Source organism: Oryctolagus cuniculus, chromosome X (assembly GCF_051225735.1).
Source record: "Oryctolagus cuniculus isolate XC-2025 breed Fujian yellow rabbit chromosome X, ASM5122573v1, whole genome shotgun sequence".
Lineage (NCBI taxonomy): Eukaryota > Metazoa > Chordata > Mammalia > Lagomorpha > Leporidae > Oryctolagus > Oryctolagus cuniculus.
In genome coordinates this window covers 49,082,530-49,105,909 of record NC_142888.1, presented here as the reverse complement: position 1 = coordinate 49,105,909, position 23,380 = coordinate 49,082,530, and the positions used below count along the sequence as shown (strand labels likewise).

Here is a 23,380-nt window from a genome sequence, read left to right as displayed (position 1 = left end):
CACTTACTCCATCAATGCTCTTCACCAAGAAGCCACTGATCCAGTCAGATGGAGCCTTAGTCAGATCCGGGTTCAGATTCTGACTCTGCCACTAGCTAGCTCTGTGGATTTGGATGTCAGCTGTAAAGAAGGAATTCTGTCGCTATTGCAATGTGACTGCCAGTCAAGCACTTTTCCTCTCTGGGCCTCTGTTTGAATCCAAGAAAAAAGCCACTGGGGAGGCAGCACGTATGACATGGTCAAATACCTTTAAACTCAAACAGTCCTGCAGTCACAATCCCAGGTCTGCTCTGTCAATTATATAACCTTAGGCAAGAAACTTGACTTCCTTGATCCATGCTTTCCTCCTTCTTCAAAATGGAAAGAATAAAAGGACCTACCCTTATGTTTCTGTAAATGGTATCTGTAAAGCAACTGGCACAAAGCTTTACCTATGGCATAATTACACCAACACAGATTGCGGACTCTCATTGTCTGCCGGAATTCAAATCCCAGCTCCAATTCCTACCAGCTGGATAACCTTGAGCTAGTCATTTAACCTCTCTGAGCCTGTCTCATCCTCTGTAAAATGGAGATAGTATGAATGTATTTCATAAGGCAGATGTAAGAATGAAATAAGCTAAAGTACATGAAGTGCCGTAAAGTTCCCTTCTTTGCTGTTCCCTCCTTTTAGCTCTTAAAACATCAATAACAAATGAAGAAAAACTCTGCCACAAACGTGACTGAAGAAAGGTTAATGTCATTAATACATATAAAAGAGAACATATAAATCAAAAAGAAAAATTAAAAAAGCGCAAACAGAAAATTCACAGAAGAGGCAAAACAAATAGGCCATAAATAAGAAAAACAAATGTCTGACCTAAGGAATGCAAATGGAAAGCCAGCGTCAGAACATTTTTCAACTACCAAATTAGTAAAGCTTTGAAGACATGATACTCAGTATGGAAAAGTGTGGTAAATTAATCTCACACTTTTAGAGAGGATATAAACGGGAATAATTTAGTAATTTGAAAGAAATTTGGTAATGTATGTGAAGAGCCTTTAAAAAGTGAATACTCTTTGCTTCTGTAAGCCTACTTCCAAAACTTCATCCTGCAGAATTAATGTTGATGCTCTCATTTGTATGCAAAAGCAAGAAAATGTCATTTTGTGTGTAGATGTTTATGTAAGCCTACAAAGAGAGGTAGAAGAATATATATCAAATTGTTAACATCAGTGGCCTCGGGGCAGTAGGACTGGGAGGGGAGTGAATAGGAAGATTATTAATGTTTTCTTTATAAACCTCTGTATTGTTAGATTTGCTACAATGAACATGCATTATTTTGTGATTTAAAAACCTCAGCAAAGTAGAGAAATAAAAAAAATGATTGCGATAGCATTTAGTAGTAAAAAAGAATATGATCTGCCATAAATTTATGAACAAAGGTATTCATCACAGCATTATCTATAATAGCGAAAAGTTGAAAGTAATGTAAATATCTAACAATAGGAGGCCAGTTAAATAAATTATATTATATTCATATGATTTTTATTATATTATGATTCATATATATTTATTTGTACATTCATCAATAATGGTATTTATAAATACTTAGCTACATGGAAGTGTACTCAATGTAACAACAAGTTAAAAATAGCAAGGTAAAAAAGTGGATGATTTCACCTATGTAAAAATGTATAGTCACACTCATCAGGATGGCTATAATTAAAAACAAACAAACAAACAAAACCCAGAAAATATTAAGCGCTGGCCAGGATGTGGAGAAATTAGAATCCTGGTGCATCTCAATATATATGTTAAATGTAATGTAATATAAAATGATGCAACCACTGTGGGAAACAAGGTGGTACTTTCTCAAAAAACTAAACATAGGGGTAAATGTTTGATGCTGCAGTTAAAAGGAGCCTAACTCCATATTTGAATTCCTAGGTTCAAGTCCCAGTTCTGCTTCTGATTCCAATTTCCTGCTAATGCACATCTTAAGAGGCAGTGAGTGATGGCTCAAGTGGTTAGGTTCTTGCCACCCATATGGGAGATCTGAATTGAGTTCCTGGCTCCTGGCTTCAGCCTGGCCCAGCCCTGGCTTTTGAGGGCATTTGGGGAGTGAGCCAGTGGATGAGGGAGATCTCTCTGCCTGTCTACCTCTATGCCTTTAAAGTAAATTAAACAAGCACAGCCGGCGCAGTGGCTCACTAGGTTAATCCTCCGCCTTGCGGCGCTGGCACACCGGGTTCTAGTCCCGGTCGGGGCGCCGGATTCTGTCCCGGTTGCCCCTCTTCCAGGCCAGCAGACCAGCTCTCTGCTGTGGCCAGGGAATGCAGTGGAGGATGGCCCAAATACTTGGGCCCTGCACCCCATGGGAGACCAGGAGAAGTACCTGGCTCCTGGCTCCTGCCATAGGATCAGCGCGGTGCACTGGCCACAGCGCACTGGCCGTGGCGGCCATTGGAGGGTGAACCAACGGCAAAGGAAGACCTTTCTCTCTGTCTCTCTTTCTCACTGTCCACTCTGCCTGTCAAAAAATTTAAAAAAATAAGTTAAACAAGCAATATTTAAAGATTTACTCTATTTATTTGAAAGATAAAGTGACAGAGAGAGGGAGAGATAGAGATTGATTTACCCCAAATGGCTTCAGGATGAAGCCAGGAGCCAGGAACTCTATCCAGTCCTCTCACTTGGGAGGAAAGGTGCCAAGCACTTGGGCCATCATCCACTGCTTTCCCCAGTGCATCAGCAGGGAGCTGGACTGGAAGCAGAGCAGCTGGGATTCGAACCAGCACTCCGATATGGGATGCTGGCATTGCAGGTGGTTTAACCCACTGTGCCCAAATGCTGGCCTCATAAAAAAACTTTTTTTAAAGTTAAACATAGAATTACCACATTATCTAGCAATTCCACTTCTGAGTGTACACCCAAAAGACGTGAAAGCAGAGGCTCAGACACATTCTTGTACATCAATGTTCTCTGCAACATTACTCAGAATAGCCAAAAGGTGTAAACAACTCAAATGTCCACCAAGAAATGACTGGATGAACAAAATGAGGTGTGTACATGTAATGTAATATCGTACAACCACAGAAAGAAATGAAGTACTGATACATGCTACAATATGGATGAATCTTGAAAACATCAAGATAAGTGAAATAAGCCAGACACAAATGGACAAATAGCATATGACTTCACTTATATGAGAAGTACCTATAATAGTGTAATTCATAGATACAGGAAGTAGAAAAGTAGTTACCAGGGGCTGGAGGGAAAGAAGAGCAGGGAGTTATTGTCTACTGGGTGCAGTTTCTGTTTGGGAAGATGAAAATGTCTTAGAAGTGGACAGTGGTGATGGCTGTACAACACTGCAAGTGCACTTAATGTCACCTTCTCTGTGCACTTAAAAATGGTTAAAATGGTAAAAAACATTTACACATATAAAAAAGATTCTGAGTCTATAATAATTCTGAAGGATTAGCTGGGATTGAAGCTTCAGTTAAGTTCAACAATAAACAGTCATGCTCACTGTTCACATATCAGCTAGGTAACCATGCTAGCTACTTAAACTCAAGTAAGACAAGAAACACTGGGTAATACCCACTACTACCACGTGTCCCTCTAGAGGCAGAACGTAGTGGGTTGGCACTTCCTTCAAACTCCAAAAGAAGCCTAGGTACCCAATGCCAAAGGCTTACCCAGGTCTCAGCAGGCTCTGGGGTATTCCCTTTCCCTTCCAGCTCTACCAGCATGTGCTTGGCAGGGCTCAGGCTTGCGTTAGGCCTGCTTGAGATACCCTCCCTCCTCCTGTCCTGGTTGATTCCTCCAGCACATTGAGGCTAAGAAGATGCCAGAGATACAAGGGTACTTCAAAAAATTTGTGGAAAATATAACTAAAAGATGAGTTTATTTTGGTGCAAACATGTTTTAAGTTCCATTTTCCATGAGTTTGCTGAAGTGGCAATATATCTTCTCTCTAGGCAAGAGGAGCCCAGTTCCTCTCATCTCTTTTGCAAAACCAGAAGGAGGAGGAGGGGAAGAAACACCTTCCTTACTCTCATCCTCCTGTTGGCATCCCAGAGGATATGAGTGACTGCCACCAGATCTCAAGGCTAAGGCTGGGATGTTGAACCAAAAAGAAGTTGGTGGGTCCTCGCTCTGGATCCGAGCCAATCTAAACTTCCAAAAGGATCTGCCAGGGTTCCTCTCCAGTCAGCCCGGCTTCTAACACCAGCAGTTCAGTAGCCAGCTGGGCACTGCCTCTGACAGGTGGAGGAGATTATTAGCATTTTCTTTATACATGTGTGCACTGGAAAAAGAACAGACAGACCTGGGTCTGGATCCTCCCACCTTTCAGCTGTGTGGCCTGGGTAGATCATTTCCTCTCACTGAGCCAAAGTTGTCTCATTTGTAAAATGGGAACAATAGTATTTGCCTGCTAGAATGACTGTCCGGATTCAATGAGTTCATAAACATATATCAAGTCCCTGGCATCTCCTAGGCATTCAAAAGCTTGCCATTTTCTTTGTCTCTTTACTTTTCTCATCCCTTTCTTCTTTGGAACTGGTTTCCCTCATCTTCTGGCCCAGAGATTTGTGGCTCAGGTTCAGGCTCCATTCTCCAAATTCCATTCTGGTTGGAGCTGTGGCCATGGCAGCCCCTGTCGCTCCAAAGTAACTCCTTCTCTTCCCAGAGCCAGCTTTAGCTTAGCTGATATCTTTGCTGCCTCCCCCTCTAAGTACCTACCTGGTTCAATAACTCAAAAATTCAGGCTTTTCTGAGCTCTCTCTTAATGTGCAGAGAGAAAAGGCTGGTCCAGCAGCCCTGGTCACCTGCACACACCCAGTTCAGTGTACCTGTAACCACAGGAACCCAGACGTACCCATTCCCCAGAGACCTCCCAGGCTAGCATTGGATAATGGTGCTTTTAAGGGTTCGGGTACATCCAGAGCCCTCAGAAGCAGAAGCCTCACCCTCACCCTCACCCCCTGCTTTCAGCAAACAGCTGCAATGTGCAATCAGCATGTGGCTGAGGAGATGAGCAGACGAGGGCAGGTTTGATGCCCAGTCTGCATAGGCACACAGCAGGTAAACAGCTGCCGGGGGTGGCAGCACAAAAGAATTGCCCCGAGGGAAAAGTTGTTCTAGGGCAAACTGCCACCCCTGAGTCTGAGGCATTACCTACTTTCCCATCGACACACCAAAGAGTGGGTGTGCCCTTTCCCTGAGGTACTGATGTTTGCCGAGGGGACCGGCACGCACCCTCAAGGCTTAGATGCTCTCATGCTTGGGCTGCGTTTGTTCAAGGATCCTTGACCTTCTTTGGATGTCAGCCACACCTGCTGTCTTCCCTTCCCCTATCCCCCCACTTGGACTATGTTCAGCAGACTTTGCCAGCCAGGCCATGATATTGGGTGGGAGGCTGCTGGGCTCCCTTTCCTCCTCTAATCCCCCCACCCCCACTTTCAGGAGATACCAGTATATCCTTCCTGGAGGTTCCCGTTGCTATGGTGACTATAGTAGTCAGGCACCAGCCTGCGGGAAGGATGGGAAGTAGCCATGAAGATTGGGGGATGTGTGTCTGGTGTGTGTGTGTGTGTGTGTGTGTGTGTGTCTGTGTCTGTGTCTCGGTGTGTGCATGCACGGACGCACACACACATGTCTACCCTGGATGGGAAGGAGAAAAGGGAAGGCAGAGAGAGAGTACAGAAGGAACAGGGTAGAAAGGGGGAAAGGGGGCAGAACAAGAGAGGTCTGGAAGATGAAACGGGGATAGGAGGAGAGATGGGGGACACTGGGAAGTCAACTGTAAGGAGGGTAAAGGGGTGAGGGGGTACGGAGGCATGAAGAACAAGAGGGGTGAAGGACAGAGGTCAGAAGAGAGTTGGGGGGGCCGGCGCCATGGCTCACTTGGTTAATCCTCTGCCTGCAGCGCTGGCATCCCATACGGGCGCCGGGTTCTAGTACCGGCTGCTCCTCTTCCAGGCCAGCTCTCTGCTGTGGTCCAGGAAGGCAGTGGAGGATGGCCCAAGTGCTTGGGTGCCTGCACCCGCGTGGGAGACCAGGAGGAAGCACCTGGTTCCTGGCTTCGGATTGGTGCAGCGCCGGCCATAGTGGCCATTTGGGTGTTGAACCAACAGAAGGAAGACTTTTCTCTCTGTCTCTCTCTCACTGTCTAACTCTGCCAAATAAATAAAAAAAGAAGAGGGTTGGGAACTGGGGTAAAGGCTGGGAGGACTGTGACGTGGGAGATGGGAGGGAAGGGCAGTGGAGTGGGATAGGAGAGCTGGCTGTTAGGTGAGGGTGGGGAGGAAAGGGTTGATGTGACGGGGAGGTAACTGTCCGGAGACGTAGGTATAGGGATATGGCTACACACTGGGGTGCGAAGTGTGGTCTGGGGAGGTTCTAGGGGGATAAACAGACAATTGGGAAGGTTATGGGGTTGGTAGGTGGATGAGGGGTGTTAGAGATGGACTACAATGTGGAAGGAACATGGGGATTGTGGGGGTGATGGGGCTGGAGGGGTGTGAGCAACACGAGGCCGCTTTCCCATTCCCAGCCTTTCCGCTGCTAGCCTTAATTCACTATGTTCTTGTCCTCACTATAAACCTCTTGTCTGTCCCTGTTCCAGGATTCCCTGTTCCTGCCCCTTCTGAGAACCCCATGTTGGCATTCTCTGATGATGAGGAGATGAGCTTCTGCGGCTCTGGAGGCCCATCCCCCAGGGCAGGCTTTGTCATGGCTCCCAGGTGGCTGCTTATTGACTGTCTCTTCTTCTTCCACCCTCAAAATAGGGACCAGGGCAGCCTTTCTGGCTACAAGAGCCCTGGGTCTGGAAAGCTGTCTGCAGGGTACTGTGCTCTCCTTGCCAGCCTGGGTGACAACAGGGAGCACTGGGCAACTTGGGGCACCTGACCTTTGCCTAATACCCTGAGTTCCCAGTTCTCAGCAACCCCCAAACCCAGCATTAGCCCCGGAGTCCTGCTTGGCAGGAAAGCTGTGGCAGGTGGGAGGAGAGAGGAAGGCAGTGAGGCAGAAACAGCTGCCAGCCGGAGTGGAGGAAGAGCAGGCCCCCAGCGGGTACGGGCAGAAGGCGAGGCACTGGCTCTGGCAGCCCCCCACCCTTTCCCGTGTGTGGGTGTTAGGCTCAACCGCCTTCCCCAGCCCTCCCTATGCAATGCTGCTGTTCAGGGAGCAGACTCTGCTCACAGGCCTAAACTCTGAGGCAGAAGGAGACCACACAGGTCGCCTGGTCCAACTCTCCCCATCATCTGGTGTTAGAGTCACCTCCACGGCATTTCCCCCAGGGGTCCATTTGGATCGGGCTTAGACATTTCCTGGGAGCAGAAGCTCACCTCCTGTTAAGGCAGTTGCTCTCTTCTTTGGAAAGAAAAAAACTGTCAACCCAGCAACCCGGATGTGCCAGGCCTAGGTGTTGTACAGACTTCTCATTAATAATAATCTCACATGGCTGTTAGGATAGGGTAGCCCCATTTTACACATGAGAAAAACAAGGCTCAGAGAGTGGACTCCATAGGTTAAGGTCACTCGGCAATAAATAAAAGCTAGCTTAGAACCTAGAACTTTCTACCTACATAGGCACAGAGTAGGATATGCTTCCTCTTTAGACCCCTGACAACTCCTCTGAGGTGTGGAGACAGAGACACCGTCCTCTCGAGTCTCTTCTCCAGGTGAAACAGTTCCTTTGACTCTATCTGATTGAACTGGGGTTCCAGCTCCCTCCTTCCTTGGTCAGTGTGAGACCCAGAACCAAACACATAGTCTGCCAGGTGGGTTTGGGCCAGGCCAGAGTAGCACACAACCATCAACATCCTTCCTGGGGCTAACCTTAGTTGATGCAACCCGGCAGCCAGTACCAATGCTGAGAATCATCCTTCCCTGAATCATCCTAGCCCCTCTTGGATCAGGAGCTACGAGAGTGGAAGCTAGGGATTTGCTCCCATCTCTATCACTCCTCTCGGTCTGAATGCAGTGAATCGGGAGCAAGAAAGAGGTGAAGGTGGAGGAAGAGGCCATTAGAACCAAGCAAGTCTACAGCATAACTAGGAGGATGAAAAGTTGTGGGGCATGAGGTGGTCATCTAGTAACCCTTGGCAGGAGCAGGGCAGAGGGGGAGTAAGACTTGGGGGGGGTGTATGGGGAGATAAGGGCTTGGTGGGGCATGGCCCCAGGGGTTGGGAGAGGCAAGGGTTGGGATGCATATGGCCCTGCCTAGGTTAACATCGCTGTGCTGAGAGAGAGGAAGTCAGTCGCACATTAAGGAAATGTTGCAGCTGGTACTAAATTGGGAGGTGTCACAGGCAGCAGTGAGGACAGGTAGGATTCTTGGGGCCCTGTGTGGCCAGAAACAGGGGCAGACATTGCAAAAGAAAAGAGCCGGGTTTCTGGGGCCGCCTAGGAAGGATGTGACCAAACCATTCACCATAGGGCTCTGGAGGCGAGGGAGGGCCTCCAGGCTTGGTTTCCTGAAGTAAAGGAAGCCTCCTCATTCTGGGCTGGGACTTTGGGTCTCCCCTTAGGAGAAGCTCTAATAGTGGGAATCATTTCCCAAGGATCCCAATCTGGGTGGAAGCAAAGAGGGCCTACAAGGGAGGTAACGTGAAGGATTGCAGAGACAGGCTGGGAGCAGGGCTGTCTTTCCCCGTAGTGCCCATAATACAGCTGGCTTAGAGAGCCCTCGGGGCCTCAGTTGAAGAAAGAGAGAGTACTGGGAGAGGTAGGAAAGACCGGAAGAGAGCTATGGAGCTGGCACTGCCCTTCTGCCAGCACAGCTGGCAGCAAGAGGGCAGGAGTTCGCTTGCTCACAGGAGAGAGAGGCAAGGAGACAAAGGAGAGGAGGGAGGGCCATAGGGAACTTGACGGAAGGCCGTGACAATAAGCAGGAGCTTAGCATCAGAACATGCCATTTGGAGCCTCAGCACTCCTGCTCTCATTAACTGAGTGACCTTAAGGCTAACTGCCTGACCTCCCCCCTTCCCTGCACCTCAGTCTCCTTGTCTGGAAAGTGGGAATGATGGTGCTAGTATTACCGACCTCCCTGGGCAGTTGTGATCTCAAAATATACGTGAGAGGGCTTGAAAACCCCAAGCCTTACATCAATGTCAGATGTTCACATTTCTGTTACAAAATACTATCAGCTACCTCTTCCCACTCAGACCTCACAGAAGATCCAGGACACAGAAAGAGAGCAAGGATTATTGTCCCTGTTTGACAAATGAGGAAACGAAACGTGTAAGAGGAGTGAAGCGACTTGCCCAAGGTCACACTGTTAACAAGTCATAGAAGTGATAAGGCCTCTTGAATCGGAGAGATCCGTTGTCTTTCTCCTATATCACAACTGCTTGGGAAACAAGCAATCAATGTGAGGGGCTGTAATCAGTCAGAGCTTGGCGCCAGCTATCACATGGAGAAAACCCTATGGGAAAGTTGTGGCATGGCTTTCATTCATGTTGGTGATTGAGAGGAAAACAAAAAGCTCTTGGGCCCATGGGGTTGGAGGATCTATCCTTTACTCTGTCTGCTAGTGAACCACATCCGTCTGCTCCCATGGAGTGTATATATCTGTATCCCGATATGACAAAATGGGTCCTTCTTCAGGTGGTAATACTTTGCCTGTGTGTCTCTGACACTGTGGGGAGATGTGCATGTGTGTGTGGCATGAGGGCTACTTGTGTGGTTCTGTAGAGTGTGACACTCTCTCTGTATGACTTCCGTAGGTGGTGGTGGTGGTACTTGGCTCTGTGTGTGTGTGCACGTGCACACGCGCGTGTGCATGCATGTGTGTGTCTGTGTGTCTATCTGCCTGTACACCTTTAAGAAGTGGAATATCTCATTTGGTAGTGTGAGTGAGGCAGTGAGTCAGCTGAGGCTGAGGGAGGCGGGAGGGAGACTGCTAGGTTACGAGAACAGGAAAAAGGAGAAGGAGAAAGTGAAGTCAGGAGCAAAGAGCTACCTCTTTCCTCCTCAGTCCTCTACCCCAGATCCCTCTGGAGCCCACCAAGAGCATGGAAGCCTTGCACAAGTCCATGGGGGTCATGCCAGGCATAAAGGGGTACTTTCTTTCCCTCCCCAAAGCCTGGGAAGGAGATGAGCTAGCCTAGGCAAGTGTCTCCCTCTCCAGTTTTTGGTCCCTAGCTCCAGGATGTGTGAGGCCACCACCCCACCTGGTTTCCTTGCCACTTGACCCTTTGACCTTGCTGTTCTCTTTCTTCCCAAAGGCAGGCCACCTGGCCAGGCCAGAAGAGCGGGGCAGTGGCATCAGGTCCAAATGTTTATAGCCCTCACCCACTGGCTGTCCAAAACAGTGCTGCTGCGGGTGAAGAAGTTTCCTAAGGCTCAGTTCTCACAGGCAGGCGGGTCTGCAGCTGCCTCACCTAGCCTCTGGATGCCTGGCTGCTATTCTGGGGTGCTGCCATCCTGGGGCGCTGGGAAGGTACCAACCTTCTGTGGCCCTCCGATGAGCTCCTGTTCCCAGCTCCGTCTTTTGTCAGGGGAGAGCAATCCAGCACGGTCCCTCCTTGGGACAGGCCAGGTACCCCTAGGTTCCACCTGCCTGGGCTCTGGCAGGCCACCTCCAGTCATATGAGGTCAACAGAGTGGTGGGCCCTACTCCCCCCACCCCACCCCGCGCGTGCTCCTCCTCTCACCCATTGGCAGGATCCAAAGGATGAGGATTAAGTCAACAAATATTCTTCCTCTCGCCTTTGGCCTTCCTCCCTCACCAGCCAGTCCCAGGACTTCCAATTTCAGCCCAGGGAAGGAGGAGGGCCCGGCCGGCTGAGGATGAAGGCTAAGGGAACACAATCCCTCCTTCCACCCCTTTGGCAGCCATCGCCCATGAGCCCTCCCTCCTGGTGCAGAGGCGGGACACCCACAAAGTGCCAGGCGGAAGGTCCCCAAACGCAGAATGAACAGAAGTTGACCAGGTGGTTACCTGACCGGAATCCCTGAGGCCCCCTGCGCTGGGGGAGGATCCCGGAGTGGGAACCACCGGGTGAGTGGTGGGCTGGGTGCAGAGGAAGACCTCCTTTTATTCTGGCGGTCCCCACCGCTGCCGCGACCGCCACCACCCAAGTCAGTTTGTTGGGGCCGCAGACGCCAGACCCTACCTTACAGCCTTTCGTGCACGACCGTATTGAGTACTCTTCCGCCTGTAAGTATTTATGCAGCACGAGGTCGAACTCGTCATATTTTTCCTGAGCATGTCGGTCCAGCCGCTGGTACGCCTCGATACAGTTGCGACATGCCTCCCAGGCCCCAGAGCCCGGGCTGGCCACCACGGCCAGCAGGTCCCCCAGCAGGGTGTCCAGACTGCAGTCCAGGCTGTCGGGACGGTCCATGCCCAGCAGCAAGTCCCAAACCGTGTAGGTGTCGCAAAAGGAGAGAGTGAAGTTCCGAAAGTGGCCTTTGAGCAAGTTTTTTTTGGCGGAGGGGAACTCCGGGGTACGGGAAGGGGCGTCAGGGGGCCGCAGAGGGGGGGCCGGGGTTGTCGGTTCGAAAAGTCTCTGCAAAGATTCCAATTTGGTGCAAGCTGCGTCCAGCCCCGTGGGCTCTGGGACGCCGCCGCAGACCGGTCCGGGGCCGGCGGCGGGGGCGGCTTTGGTCAGGTTGCTGTATCGGGGGCCGCAGGTGCCCGGGGACGCGCTGGCCTCGCCGGGCGACGGCGGCGGCAACGGCAGCACCGCGCGAGGAGGCACCGGCTGCCGCTCGCGGCCGGCCCCCCAGGGCGGCCGCATGGCGCTGCTCAGCTCCCTGGCCCGGGGCCGGGCCCCCGCGCACAGCCACAGATGGTCAGCGAGCAGCACGGTGAAGAAGAGCAGGGACGCCAGGGACAGTCGCCATCGCTGCGCCCGCTCGGAGTCGGCGCAAGGTTTGTCGCTTGGCCTGGGAGCCCAGCAGCAGCAGCAGCAGCAGATAGTCAGCGCGGCGGCGTCTTTCCCGGGCCACATCCAAGCGCCCCTGAACATATTTCAGGGGGGTCCGGGCTGGAGGGAGTAGGCAGGAGCGAGGCCGGACGGCCGTCTCGGGCGGGCGGGCTGCGCGCCGCTCGGCGCTCCTCGGCGCCGTCCAGGCTTTACCTCGGTGGATGCATGGTGAGGCAGGCAGGCAGGCCGGCCGGCCGGCCCGGGGCGCCGCTCAGGCCGGAGTCGCAGGGCGCTCTCGTGCCGTCCCCGCGCCCCTCCCGCGCTCCCTCGCTCGCAGCCCGGGCGCCGCCGCCCGGCCCGCTAGGCGCTGCCCGGCGTCCCGGCGGGGGGCGGTGCGGGGCACTGGGGCGGTGGCGGCTGCGGCGGCGGCGCCGCACTCCTCATAGTGTCGGGCCCCTCAGCTGCCCTCGGCTCCGCGCCACTTCACTCCGCGCCGGCGGCCGCCGGGCTCGCACTCTGTTCCGGCCGTCTCGGCTCGGCGCAGCTCTGCGCCCCTCAGCGCCGCCGTGCGGGCCCCGCCGCGGCGCTCCGCTCCGCTCCCCTCCCGCCCGTCCGCCCGCTCGCTCGCTGACCGCTCCGCGCCGCTCCCTGCCTCGCTCGCTCCCTCCTAGGCCGGCGGGCCGGTCCGCTGCTCGGCCCTTCGGGCTTCGCTCCCGCTCCGGTCGTTGGCTGGGGTCGGTCCCGGACCGGCTCCGCTCCGGCTCCGCACCCGCTGCTCCCGGAGTTCCGGCTCGGGCGGGCCACCTGGCTCCCGGCAGCGCCACAGGCACCGGACGCGGACACCGGGCTTTACTTAGTGCGCCTCTCGCTTCCGCCTCTGCTTCGCACCGCTGTGGCGGCCGCCGAGCGGCACGGCCCCGTGGCTCCCGCTGGCTATACCCCCTCAGTCTGTCGCCATCTTCCGCTGTGCGGAGAACACCTTGAGAGCCCGTGTGCGAGTGTGTTTGGGGGGAGCGGGGCGGAGAAAGAGGCACCGAGAGGAGGAGGGAACGGGACTGGGGCCCCGACTGCGCCTGCGCCTCAGGACTCTGCCCCCCCCCCCCCCAACACACACACCCCACCCCACCCCAGCCCCCGCCGGCCGCAGCCTGTGCTGTTTGGGGATGTTTCCAGTCCACCCCCAACTCCATTCACTTCAGCGCCTCCGTTCATCCGCCCGCTCCCCGCGTGCACACGCCACACGCTGAGTCCCAGGCCCGGGCGCTCCCCCTCCCCCACAAGCCCGGGCGCCCTCCTCCCTCCCCGGGGACGCTCCTGTCTGCTCCCGAGGGCTAAGGGACTTCTGTGGGTGATTGTCGGAGGCAAGAGGCAGCAGACATATCACCCATCACGTCTCCGCTGCCTCCCCGGGTCGCCTCCCCCGTCCCCGTGACTAGGAGACGCTGGAGCCGGCTGCGGAACGGACCAGTCCCGTGTCCCTAACTCTGCTGTCGCCCTCACTGTCCTGCCCGAGGCCAAGGCGGCCCCTGGTGCTGAAGGACAGCTCCCAGCTTAGCTGCCGAAGAGGACTGAGCTTGGAGAGCGACCTGGAGGGGGCACGGCGGTGGACTAAAGATGGGTAGTAGAGCTGGGGTGTCGTTTTTACCCTTAGGAAGATTGCCAGCAGCCTCCCCCCAGCCCCCGTCCTGGCTTCCTGGCTCCCCCTACAGGCTGCTGAGAATAGCTGAGCGAGAGTTAGGGAAGCTGCGCCGCCGGCATGGAACCATGTGCTTGGGGCCCTCACAGAGTCACATGGCACTAGGAACTCGGACATACAAACGTCCTGTCGCGGTGCCGCTAACCTTGTTTGGACTCCACCAAATCTCGGACTGGTCCTGTGGTCTACTTCCTCTCCTCACTGCTTCTGACTCTCAGTCACTCTCACAGTCTCATTTTTTAATCAACCCTTGACAGCAAAAAATAATAATATAGGAAAGAGCCCTGAATGAACACATGCTATTTGCTAAGGTACTGCCATCAGCACTTGCATTGCTCACCTTATCCTCACAGCAACCTTATGAGATAGGGACTACAGTTATCAATATTTACATATGGGGAAGCTGATTAAGTTGCCCGAAGTAACCAGTGCAGCCAAGATAGTTCGAAACCCTGGCAGGCTGGTTCTAAAGCTCTCTAAAGCACTCCAACAAAGCACTGGGAAGCTGAAGGGATGGAAGAAACACTCCTATCTTAAAGGAACGTATAGTTTGTAAGAAGAGACAAGACATACACGTTGAATTGTGGGAAGACTCATGGACTGGAGACTTGAAATCAGCTAGTAGTTCAACCATCGAATAAGCTGTACAGGCTTGGGTGAGCGTTTTTGTTTCTGGGTGTATTAGTTAGCTTTTCATTACTAAGATGATTTCAGTACCCAAGGCAGTGAATGTATAAGGGAAATGGGGTTATATAGCTCACAGTTATAGAGCTTTGAAGTCGAAATGGCATGGTACAGGCTGGGGCTCAGGTCTGTGAGGAATGGCTGAACACATTCAGAGGAAGGATCACATGGGGATCCAGAAAGCAGAGAGAATAAGTGGGCCCAAACTCAAGAAATCACCAGAGAGCTGCCTCCCAGTGTGCTTTCCCCAATGACTTAAGGACCTCTTGAGAGTTCCACATCCACCAATAACACCAGCTTGGGGAGCAAGCCTTTAATGCATGGGCCTCTGGAGGGACATTAAAAATCTGAACTGTAGTACTGAGTCTTGCTTTTCCCCTAAGTAACATGAGTGGATGCCAAGGGTTAAGAGATATTGGAAAGATTTGTTACAGTGCTTGGATATGGGCTGGCTGGGTGCATGGGTGCACGAAAGGTTTCTAGAAGAGAAAGACTTGGAGTTAGTTACTAAATAAGTAGCAGGGTTTGTATGGGTGGATGGGAAAGACACCACAGGTAAGAGGAATGTGGAAATGGGGGTGAACGTTTTTAGGGACAAGTAGCCGCCTGTATGTTCTTGAAGCCATCAGTGTGACAGTTTGGCTATGCTGATGGTGAGAGTCTGTGGGGGAAAAATTAGATGGAGATGAGATAAGGAAGAAAATTCTCAGCCATTTGGGAAGCGCGTTCATTATGTTCTGAGCACTGTGCTGGGGGATAGGAAGGCTACTGAGGTGGATCAAGCATAGCCCTGCCATTGAGATGCTCACAGTTAAATTAGGGAAGCAGGCATGTTAAAGAAGGAATTGTAAGCCAGTGCAACATGGGTGACACTGAGGAGTGGTCTCCCTCCCATGGTGGAAAGGATCCATCAGCTCTGCCAGCTTCCCATAGAGATGATTTTGGGTACAGCCACTTGAGTTGGGACATTACACTCGTGCATTTGTTTGTCAAACATCTATTCAGGATTGGTTATGTTCCAAATGTTGTACTCAACATCACTGATGTAGACATGAATAAAATACGTGTCTTGGGCTGAAATAGTTTGGTTGAAGTTTCAAGGGATGCAGAGGAACTGACTAGACAGATAGCAGAGAAGGTGGTGTGTGAAGGATGTTCCAGGCAGACGCAATGTCATGTGTAACAGCCAGGAGCAAGGCCAGGCAATGCATGTTCTGAAACCTGCAGAGCAGTTCACTGTGACTAGGTGCGAAGTGGGAGCACTGCCAAAAACCGAGGCTGAGGAGTTGGCAGGAGCCAAAACAAGAAGGGCCCTCAGTGCCATGCTAAATAGTTTGGACTTTATCCCAAGGGTACTAGGAGCCACGGAAGAGGTTGAAATGTTTGCAGCAGAGAGGTGACACGATCAGCTTTGTATTTTTAGAAGATTGATTTGGCTGCAGCCTGGAGACTGGGTTGGAAGGACAGGGGATCCTGGAGGCAGGGGAACTGGTTAGCAGACTAGTTAGCAGCCCTGGTGAGAGATGGTGAGAACCGAGCAAAGGCAGGAGCAGTGAGGGCGGAGAGCAGAAATGCACAGGGATAGGAAATGAAAGAGGTAGAATTGAAAGGACCTAGACCCTGCCTAGATGTAAGGAATAGAGGCAGGGTTCAAAGAAGGAGGGTAAAACCAAAGAATTCCAGGACACTGGCAGGACTGCCCCTGCCCACCTAGGAACTGTCTTTTCTGAGCCATTCTTTGTTTAGTCCTTGGAGGGTTCAGTGTTCTGTTTAACAAAGAAGGCTAATCGCTTACAGACACCTAGTTTAGAGCTGATTGGCAGGGCCATGGTGACTGACACCCTTGAGTGCCAATGAAAGTACAGCCTGCCAGGCCTAGGCTATCAGCTCTGAGCACCTCTGGAGCTTTCTGTGAGAAGTCACTCAGGCAAGACTCCCTCCCTCTCCCCCAGAACACACAGGGTGAAAAGTGTCTCACAAAGGTCCATTTATCACAGGAGCACAATATAACAATAACTTACCCACACAGTACCCGCTGCGCACAAAGGAGAGGTGGTAGCACACCGGCAGGCAGAGGAGGCTCTCATTCCCTCACTCTAGATGACACACGAAATTAGGGAGGGGGGAGCACAGAAGACATTGGCCTCTAATCAGCCCTGAAGCGGAATAACCACAGGGGAGAGGGAGATGGAGTGGCACACTGCTCCACACAGCTGGTGAGCCCTGACCAGCCCTCTTGCCAGCCTTTCCTCTCCACCTGCCTCCTTGTCAGCAGAGGCGAAAGCCAGAGGATAAAGGTGGGTCACTCCTGAGGGACCCAGCTGCCCAGGAAAAGTGTTCTCAATCCAGGCAGAGTGTGTGTTGGGGGAGGCGGAGACAGGGTAGACAATTTGGAGCAGAAGGAGGAGGGGAAGATTTTCCTTGGTGAAATGCTGACAATTAGGAAAAAGACAAAGTGGAAGTCATTTAGAGAGACCAATGTGGTTATACAGGGAGCTTTTTGTTAAGCTCAGGTCTTAAAAGGTCATGTGCAAAAGCTGGAAAGACAGGCCTGTAATTAAGGGTGGATCTAAGAACCTGTGAGAAGAGTGTCAGGATGGCTAAAGCGCAGCTTGAGCTGAAGCTTGCCAGGCTTTGCCTGGATCCCGCTGCCTGCCCCCTCCCCCCTCCATAGTTGGAGTAATTTTAGGCCTACCTGCAGGCTGCACCTTTCTGGAGACAGGATGGATTGAAATAATCCTAGCTTGCATTAAGCCATCCCTTTGCTGCTGGTCTGAGTCTGATCTCAAGTTTTCATAGAGCCTCTACCTTATCCCCAACTTCTGATCTCCAGCCTTCTGTCTCATGTCCTGTATCTTAGTTCCCCAGTCATCTTGCCTGAGCGAGCCATGCTCTTTTAATCACCATCAAGGGAGGGAGTCCAGACCCCCCAAAATCCTAACCCAGTGACTGAGGCCTAGGGAGTCTCAGTCACTAGACAGCTCCTTTTGATTCTAACTGCTCACTTGTATTTCTAAGTGCCCACTCCTTCTGGATTCCTATAGTCCTACTTGCCTTCCCATTTGCAGCCCCAGTTTTTCTGTTATAACCCTATGTCTGCTAGGAATGCTTTTGACTGCAAATAGTAGACAATTCTGTAATGGTGGCTTAAACAGATGGAGGTCTATTTGTCTCAATTGACAAAAACTCCCTTCATAAGGAGTGGGCATTATAGCCTGGCATTAAGATGCTCACGTTCCACTTTAGAGTACCTGGGTTCGATTACCTCTAATGTCCTGCCAATGCAGACCCTGGGAGATAACAAGTTACGGCTCAAGTAATTGGGGTCCTGTCATTGGGAGAGACCTGGATTGTGTTCCTGGCTCCTGACTGTGGCCCCAGGCTAGCTCTAGCCATCGCAGGCATTTTGGAGAATGAGCCAGAAGTTGAGAGCATGCTCTCTCTCTGTCTCTCTTTGTCTCCCTCTCTCTGTCTCTCACTTTTATAAATTTAAAATAATTCCCTTGAGGGGTGGTTTTTATACTGGGGTATCAGTTTGCTTGTTCAAATTCTAGCTGCTCAACTTCTAGTCTAGCTTCTTGCTAACACACCTAGGTAGGTAGCAGAAGATGATCCAAGTACTTGGGCCCCTGCCATCCATGTGGGAGACCCAGATGGAGTTCCTAGCTCCTGACTTTAGCCTGGCCAAGACCTGCCTGTTGCAGCCATTTGGGGAAGTGAATCAATAGATGAAAGATCTCTCTCCATGTCTGTCTCTGTCTCTCTCTGTCACTCTGTCTTTTGAACAAATAAGAAATGTTTTAAAAATTAAAAAATAATTCCCTGATAGATAATCCAGGGCTTTTTTAAAAAGATGTATTTATTTATCTTAAAGTCAGAGTTACACAGAGAGAGAAGGAGAGGCAGAGAGAGAGAGAGAGAGAGAGAGAGAAAGAGAGAGAGGTCTTCCATCTGCTGGTTCACTCCCCAGATGGCTGCAATGGCCAGAGCTGTGCTGATCCAAAGACAGGAGCTGGGAGCTTCTTGCAGGTCTCCTGAACAGGTTCAGGGGCCCAAAGATTTGGGCCATCTTCTACTGCTCTCCCAGGCCATAGCAGAGAGCTGGATGGGAAGTGGAGCAGCCAGGTCTCAAACCGGTGACCATATGGGATGCTGGCACTGCAGGCAGCGGCTTAACCCACCACACCACAGAGCCGGCCCCTAGGGCTGGTTTGACAGTTCAATGATGCCATCATCCCCTTGTTTTACATCTTACCATCCTGAAGGAAGACTGTCATTCACTTGGTTTTTCGCCTGATAGTCACAATATAGCTATTGCTGCTCTGGGCCTCATATCTGTATTCTAGACAAAAGGGAACATGCTAGGGACAAGAAAGCTGAAGACAAAGGACCTTTAGATGGTCTCTGAACACTATTTCTAGTGACATCCACCTATATCTCTTGGATTGGAACTGTTCATATGGACATTCCTACTTGCAAAAGAAGCTGGGAAATTCAGTACTTTTAGCTGAGCACATTGGTACTATGAACATAGTTGATATTCTGTAAGTGAGGAAGAAGAAGGAAATCATTATTGGGCAGGCAACCAGTAGCATCTGCCATGAACCCCAATTACCAAATGCTTGCGTGGACCACTTTTCCTTCTTTACCAAATCCTTCAGATACTGGGCTGTCGCTCCCCCTCTTCATGGAGGAACGACACTAAACCCTGCCTAGGCTTCATATCCGAGTCACGGCACCATTATGTCGCTCCCCCTCTTCGTGGAGGAACGACACAGGACCCTGCGCTGTTCTTTGGTCTGCTCGGCCCTCCCCGGGTTTGCTGCTGGTTCTTTCCGGGTTGGCTGCCGATCCTTCCACCTCCGTGGAAGGGCGGTTCCCCCTGCCACTTTCCCCACTTCCGCGGGGGAGCGGCACACCGCCGGCCGGCTCTCTCGGGGGCTGCACAGGTGTTCCTTCAGATAGATGTTCCCCTTAGATGTTCCTGGTGCATGCTGTCTCTCTCCTCCTTTATAGTCCTCTTCCGCCAATCCCAACTCGGCTACCCACACGCCGAGTACGCTGCTCTCCTCCAATCAGGAGCAGGTCCTACAGTTTACTGGTTGAACTAGAGGCAGCTGAGTAGAAGCTGTTTCTCCCTTCTCAGCGCCATATTGTGGGAGAGCAGATGCATAGAATAAGTCTTAATTCCAGTAACTTAGTCTAGTCCGAGTTGCTCCCCACACTGGGCTTTGACTGCTGAACTTGATTTTTCCTGGAAACTACAGGGATAGGAGGCTTTGCTCCTTTACTACAAGACAGAAGAGACCTGCCTGGTTTAACAACAACACATGTGAAAAAGATCTTGATTTGATTATAACGCCAATGCGAGCCAACAGAGTGATGATGCTGCCAAAAGAGGTAATTAGATTTTAGACTGCATTAATAGAAGTATAGAACCAGTACAAGAGAAGTTATGGTTTTGCCCTTCTATAGACTTGTAACATCCCACCTGAAGCACTGTGATCCATTCTGGACAACCTCTTTAAGTTGGGATGCAATGACAAAATTAAAGGTATCTGAAGGGGAGACACTAGGTTGGTACCACAAGCCATGTCATATAAGGAACAGTTGAAGGCCCTGGGATTATTTTGTCTGGAGGTAAACAGACTCAGGGATGATCCCATGCAGTGAATTATTCAGAGCCAGGGAGATTGTAGCAAGCAGGGTGGTATCAAGTGATTGAGTAGGAGGATAGAAGAGAAAATCAACAGCAATAAAAATAAAATCTTACATAATGCTTAATATGTACCAGGTACTGTTCTATGCATTTATATGTATTAAGTCACTTAAACATCCATGTCAATTCTGTGAATAGGAACTATTATTACATCCATTTTCCATATAAACACGTGGAAGTGCAGACAGGTTAGGTCACTTGCCTAAGGTCACACAATTAGCAAGTGGCTGAGGCAGAATTGAACAAATGCATTCCATTCTGATCCCAGAGTTTGTGTTCATCTTACCTCCTCCAAAAAGATTAGTGATTCTGGGAAATTTCCTAGATTTGAACACAAAATAACATCTTCAGCTTCTTGATTGTTCAGCAGTCGCAGGTAGTTGGAACAGATGGGGCTGAGAGATGGGGGATCCGATCTTAGAACTTACAACTCAACCCAAGGAATTCTTCCTGCATATTTTGACAGCTTCTCAGTGAAAACCATGAGGAGTAAATATCAACATTTTGGACCACATTCAGCTTTTCCTCTCACTTCCAGTTTCTGATACAAGGAATCCAGCTCATCCTTAAGGCAATTGACAGAGCAGCCTCACCCTAGGAATGGTTCTACTCTAGGCCACACAGGTACAGAGATGGCTACCTCTGGGTCACCACTAACCAAGAGATTGTAGTGAGTAGAGTCTGCAACTATACTATCACCAGCCCTGGCCAAGAGGGCCAGTTTCCTGGCCACTAGTCTCAGTGCCAACTTCCTTAAAGATACTCAGTCTCAGTCTACCTTGGCCCCCTTCTTCAACAGTCATAAGTCAACTCTTAAAGCTATAAGCCTTATCTCCACCCTCACAATGATTCTCACATTGTTCTGTTTTTTCCCTTCACCCAGCTAAAGCCTCCAACTTTTCTGTGCGGCTCCAAGCTTTCACTGGTGCTAGAAGCTTGCCCAATTAGTTGCTCCCTAATCAACATTCTCAACCATTTTCACCTAATACAAGCTAGAAGCCTAGCTCTATCCAGAGAGCTGTTTCCCTTGCTGCTTCCTTATGAGAAACTTGCTTATTGTCTTTTACAGTTCTTTAGGATCCAGATGTGGGGCAGATGTCTTATTGCCTCCCTCCATTACCACTTTAAGAACATTCTCTTTCCTTGCTCTTTTTTTTTTTTGACAGAGTTAGACAGTGAGAGAGAAACAGAGAGAAAGGTCTTCTTCCATTGGTTCACCCCCCAAATGGCCGCTACGGCCGGCGCGCTACGCCGATCCAAAGCCAGGAACCAGGCACTTCCTCCTGGTCTCCCATGCCAGTGCAGGGCCCAAGCACTTGGGACATCTTCCACTGCCTTCCCGGGCCACAGCAGAGAGCTGGACTGGAAGAGGAGCAACCAGGACAGAATCCGGTGCCCCAACAGGGACTAGAACCCAGGGTGCTGGCGCTGCAGGCGGAGGATTAACCAAGTGAGCTGCAGCGCCAGCCCTTTCCTTGCTTTTACAAAACCTACAGCTCTTTTTAAAAAATATTTTTTAAAGATTTATTCATTTATTTGTTACACAGAGAAAGAAGCAGAGGCAGAGAGAGAGGTCTTCCATCTGCTGGTTCACTCCCCAATTGGCCACAAGGGCTGGAGCTGCGCCAATCCAAAGCCAGGAGCCAGGAGCTTCCTCTGGGTCTTCCCACACGGGTGCAGGGGCCCAAAGTCTTGGGCCAGCTTCTATTGCTTTCCCAGGCCATAGCAGAGAGCTGGATCGGAAGTGGAGCAGCCTGGTCTCGAACCGTCACCCATATGGGATGTCGGCACTGCAGGCAGAGGTTTTACCCGCTACACCACAGCGCCAACCCTCCCTATAGCTTTTTTGAATCTTACATCATTTTGATATATCACTGTCTCCTCATTGCTGTCATGTATAGTCTGCAGTGAGTTGAATTGTGTCCTCCAGAAAGACACGTTGATATCCTAACTTCCAATACCTGCGAAAATGATCTTAATGGGAAATAGGGTCTTTGTAGATGTGATTAAGTGAAAATGAGGTCATGTGATTAAGTGAAGATGAGGTCAAATAGGATTGTCCTGGGCCCCAGACCTGTAACTGGTATCCTTATAAAAACAGTAAATCTACTTTTAATAAAAGATTTATTTATTTATTTGAAAGGTAGAGTTACAGAAACGGGGGCGGGGAGAGATACCTTCCATCCTTCCATCCGCTGGTTCACTCCTCAAATAGCCATAGGCCAGGACTGGTTCAAGCCAAAACCAGGAGCCCGGAATTTCATCCAGATCTCCCACATAGGCACAGGGACCCGAGCACTTGGGTCATCCTCTGCTGCTTTCCCGGGCACATTAGCAGGGAGTGGATCAGCAGTGGAGCAGCCAGGACATGAACTGGTGCCCCTATGGGATGCCAGCTTTGCAGGCGGCTGCTTAAAACACTATACCACAATGCTGGCCCGTAGAAAAGGAAATTTATACACAGATACATACATAGATTGGAGATAGCCATGTGACAGCAGAGGCAGAGATTGGAGTGATGCAGCCACAAGCTGAGGATGGATGACAACCACCAGAAACTAGGAGAAAGTCGTAGAAAAGATTGTCCCTCATAGCCCTCAGAAGGAATCAACCATATCAACGTTTGATTTAGGACTTAGGTCCTCCAGAGCTATGACAATAAACTTCTGTTGTCTTAAGGCACCCAGTTTATGGTAATTAGTTGGGGGCAGCTAAACAAAATGATACATCTTTTTTCTCAATTGTAGGCTTTGCTGTGTGTCTCACTGCCTTCACTCCTCCCCACCACGAGGCCTGCTATCATCCTAGTGTACTCCACTACACAAGTTGATGATTCAGCCATCATCTGAGCCTCCTGGGTCTCTTCAACTCTACTTCAACCAGCTACCTCTAGTGTAACAAACTCCACCTGCTCCACTATAAATCACCAATTTCAATCAAACCCTCAACACTGTTTCACAATTCTCCAGTGCTGAATACTTTTAAGTATACTTATTTATGTCTCTAAAAGGCAGAGAGATAGAGACTGACAGATAAACTGATAGAGCTCTCTCATTTGCTTGTTTACTTCCCAAATGCCTGCAACATCTAGGGCTGAGCTAGGCTGAAGCCAGGAGCCAAGAACTCAATCCAGGTCTCCTGCATGGGTGGCAGGGAGCCAACTACCAGACATTACCTTCTGCCTCCCAGGATGTGCCTATGTGCCTTAACCAGAAACTAGAATCTGAAGCAGAACTGGGACCCAAACCCTGGCACTCTAATATGGGATGCTGGCATCTCAAGCAGTGTTTATTTTGTTTGGTTGGTTTGGGTTTGCGGTTTTTCTTTTGGTTTGTTTTGTCAAAGAAATTCATTGATACATTAGATTCTCAGGTTCACAGCAAATGCATGATAACTACTACAATACAATT

At 50.6% G+C, this 23,380-nt stretch overlaps 1 protein-coding gene across 1 annotated transcript in view; it reads right to left on the bottom strand.

The window, feature by feature from the left end:
- Positions 1-12,918, bottom strand: part of NALF2 (NALCN channel auxiliary factor 2) — a 29,653-nt gene extending 16,735 nt beyond the window's left edge. Inside the window, exon 1 of the mRNA XM_051827161.3 lies at positions 11,116-12,918. Coding sequence (XP_051683121.1) covers positions 11,116-11,973 — 858 coding nt within the window. The 5' untranslated portion in view covers positions 11,974-12,918. The remainder of the gene's footprint in view (positions 1-11,115) is intronic.
- Between the last annotated feature and the right edge of the window lie 10,462 nt (positions 12,919-23,380).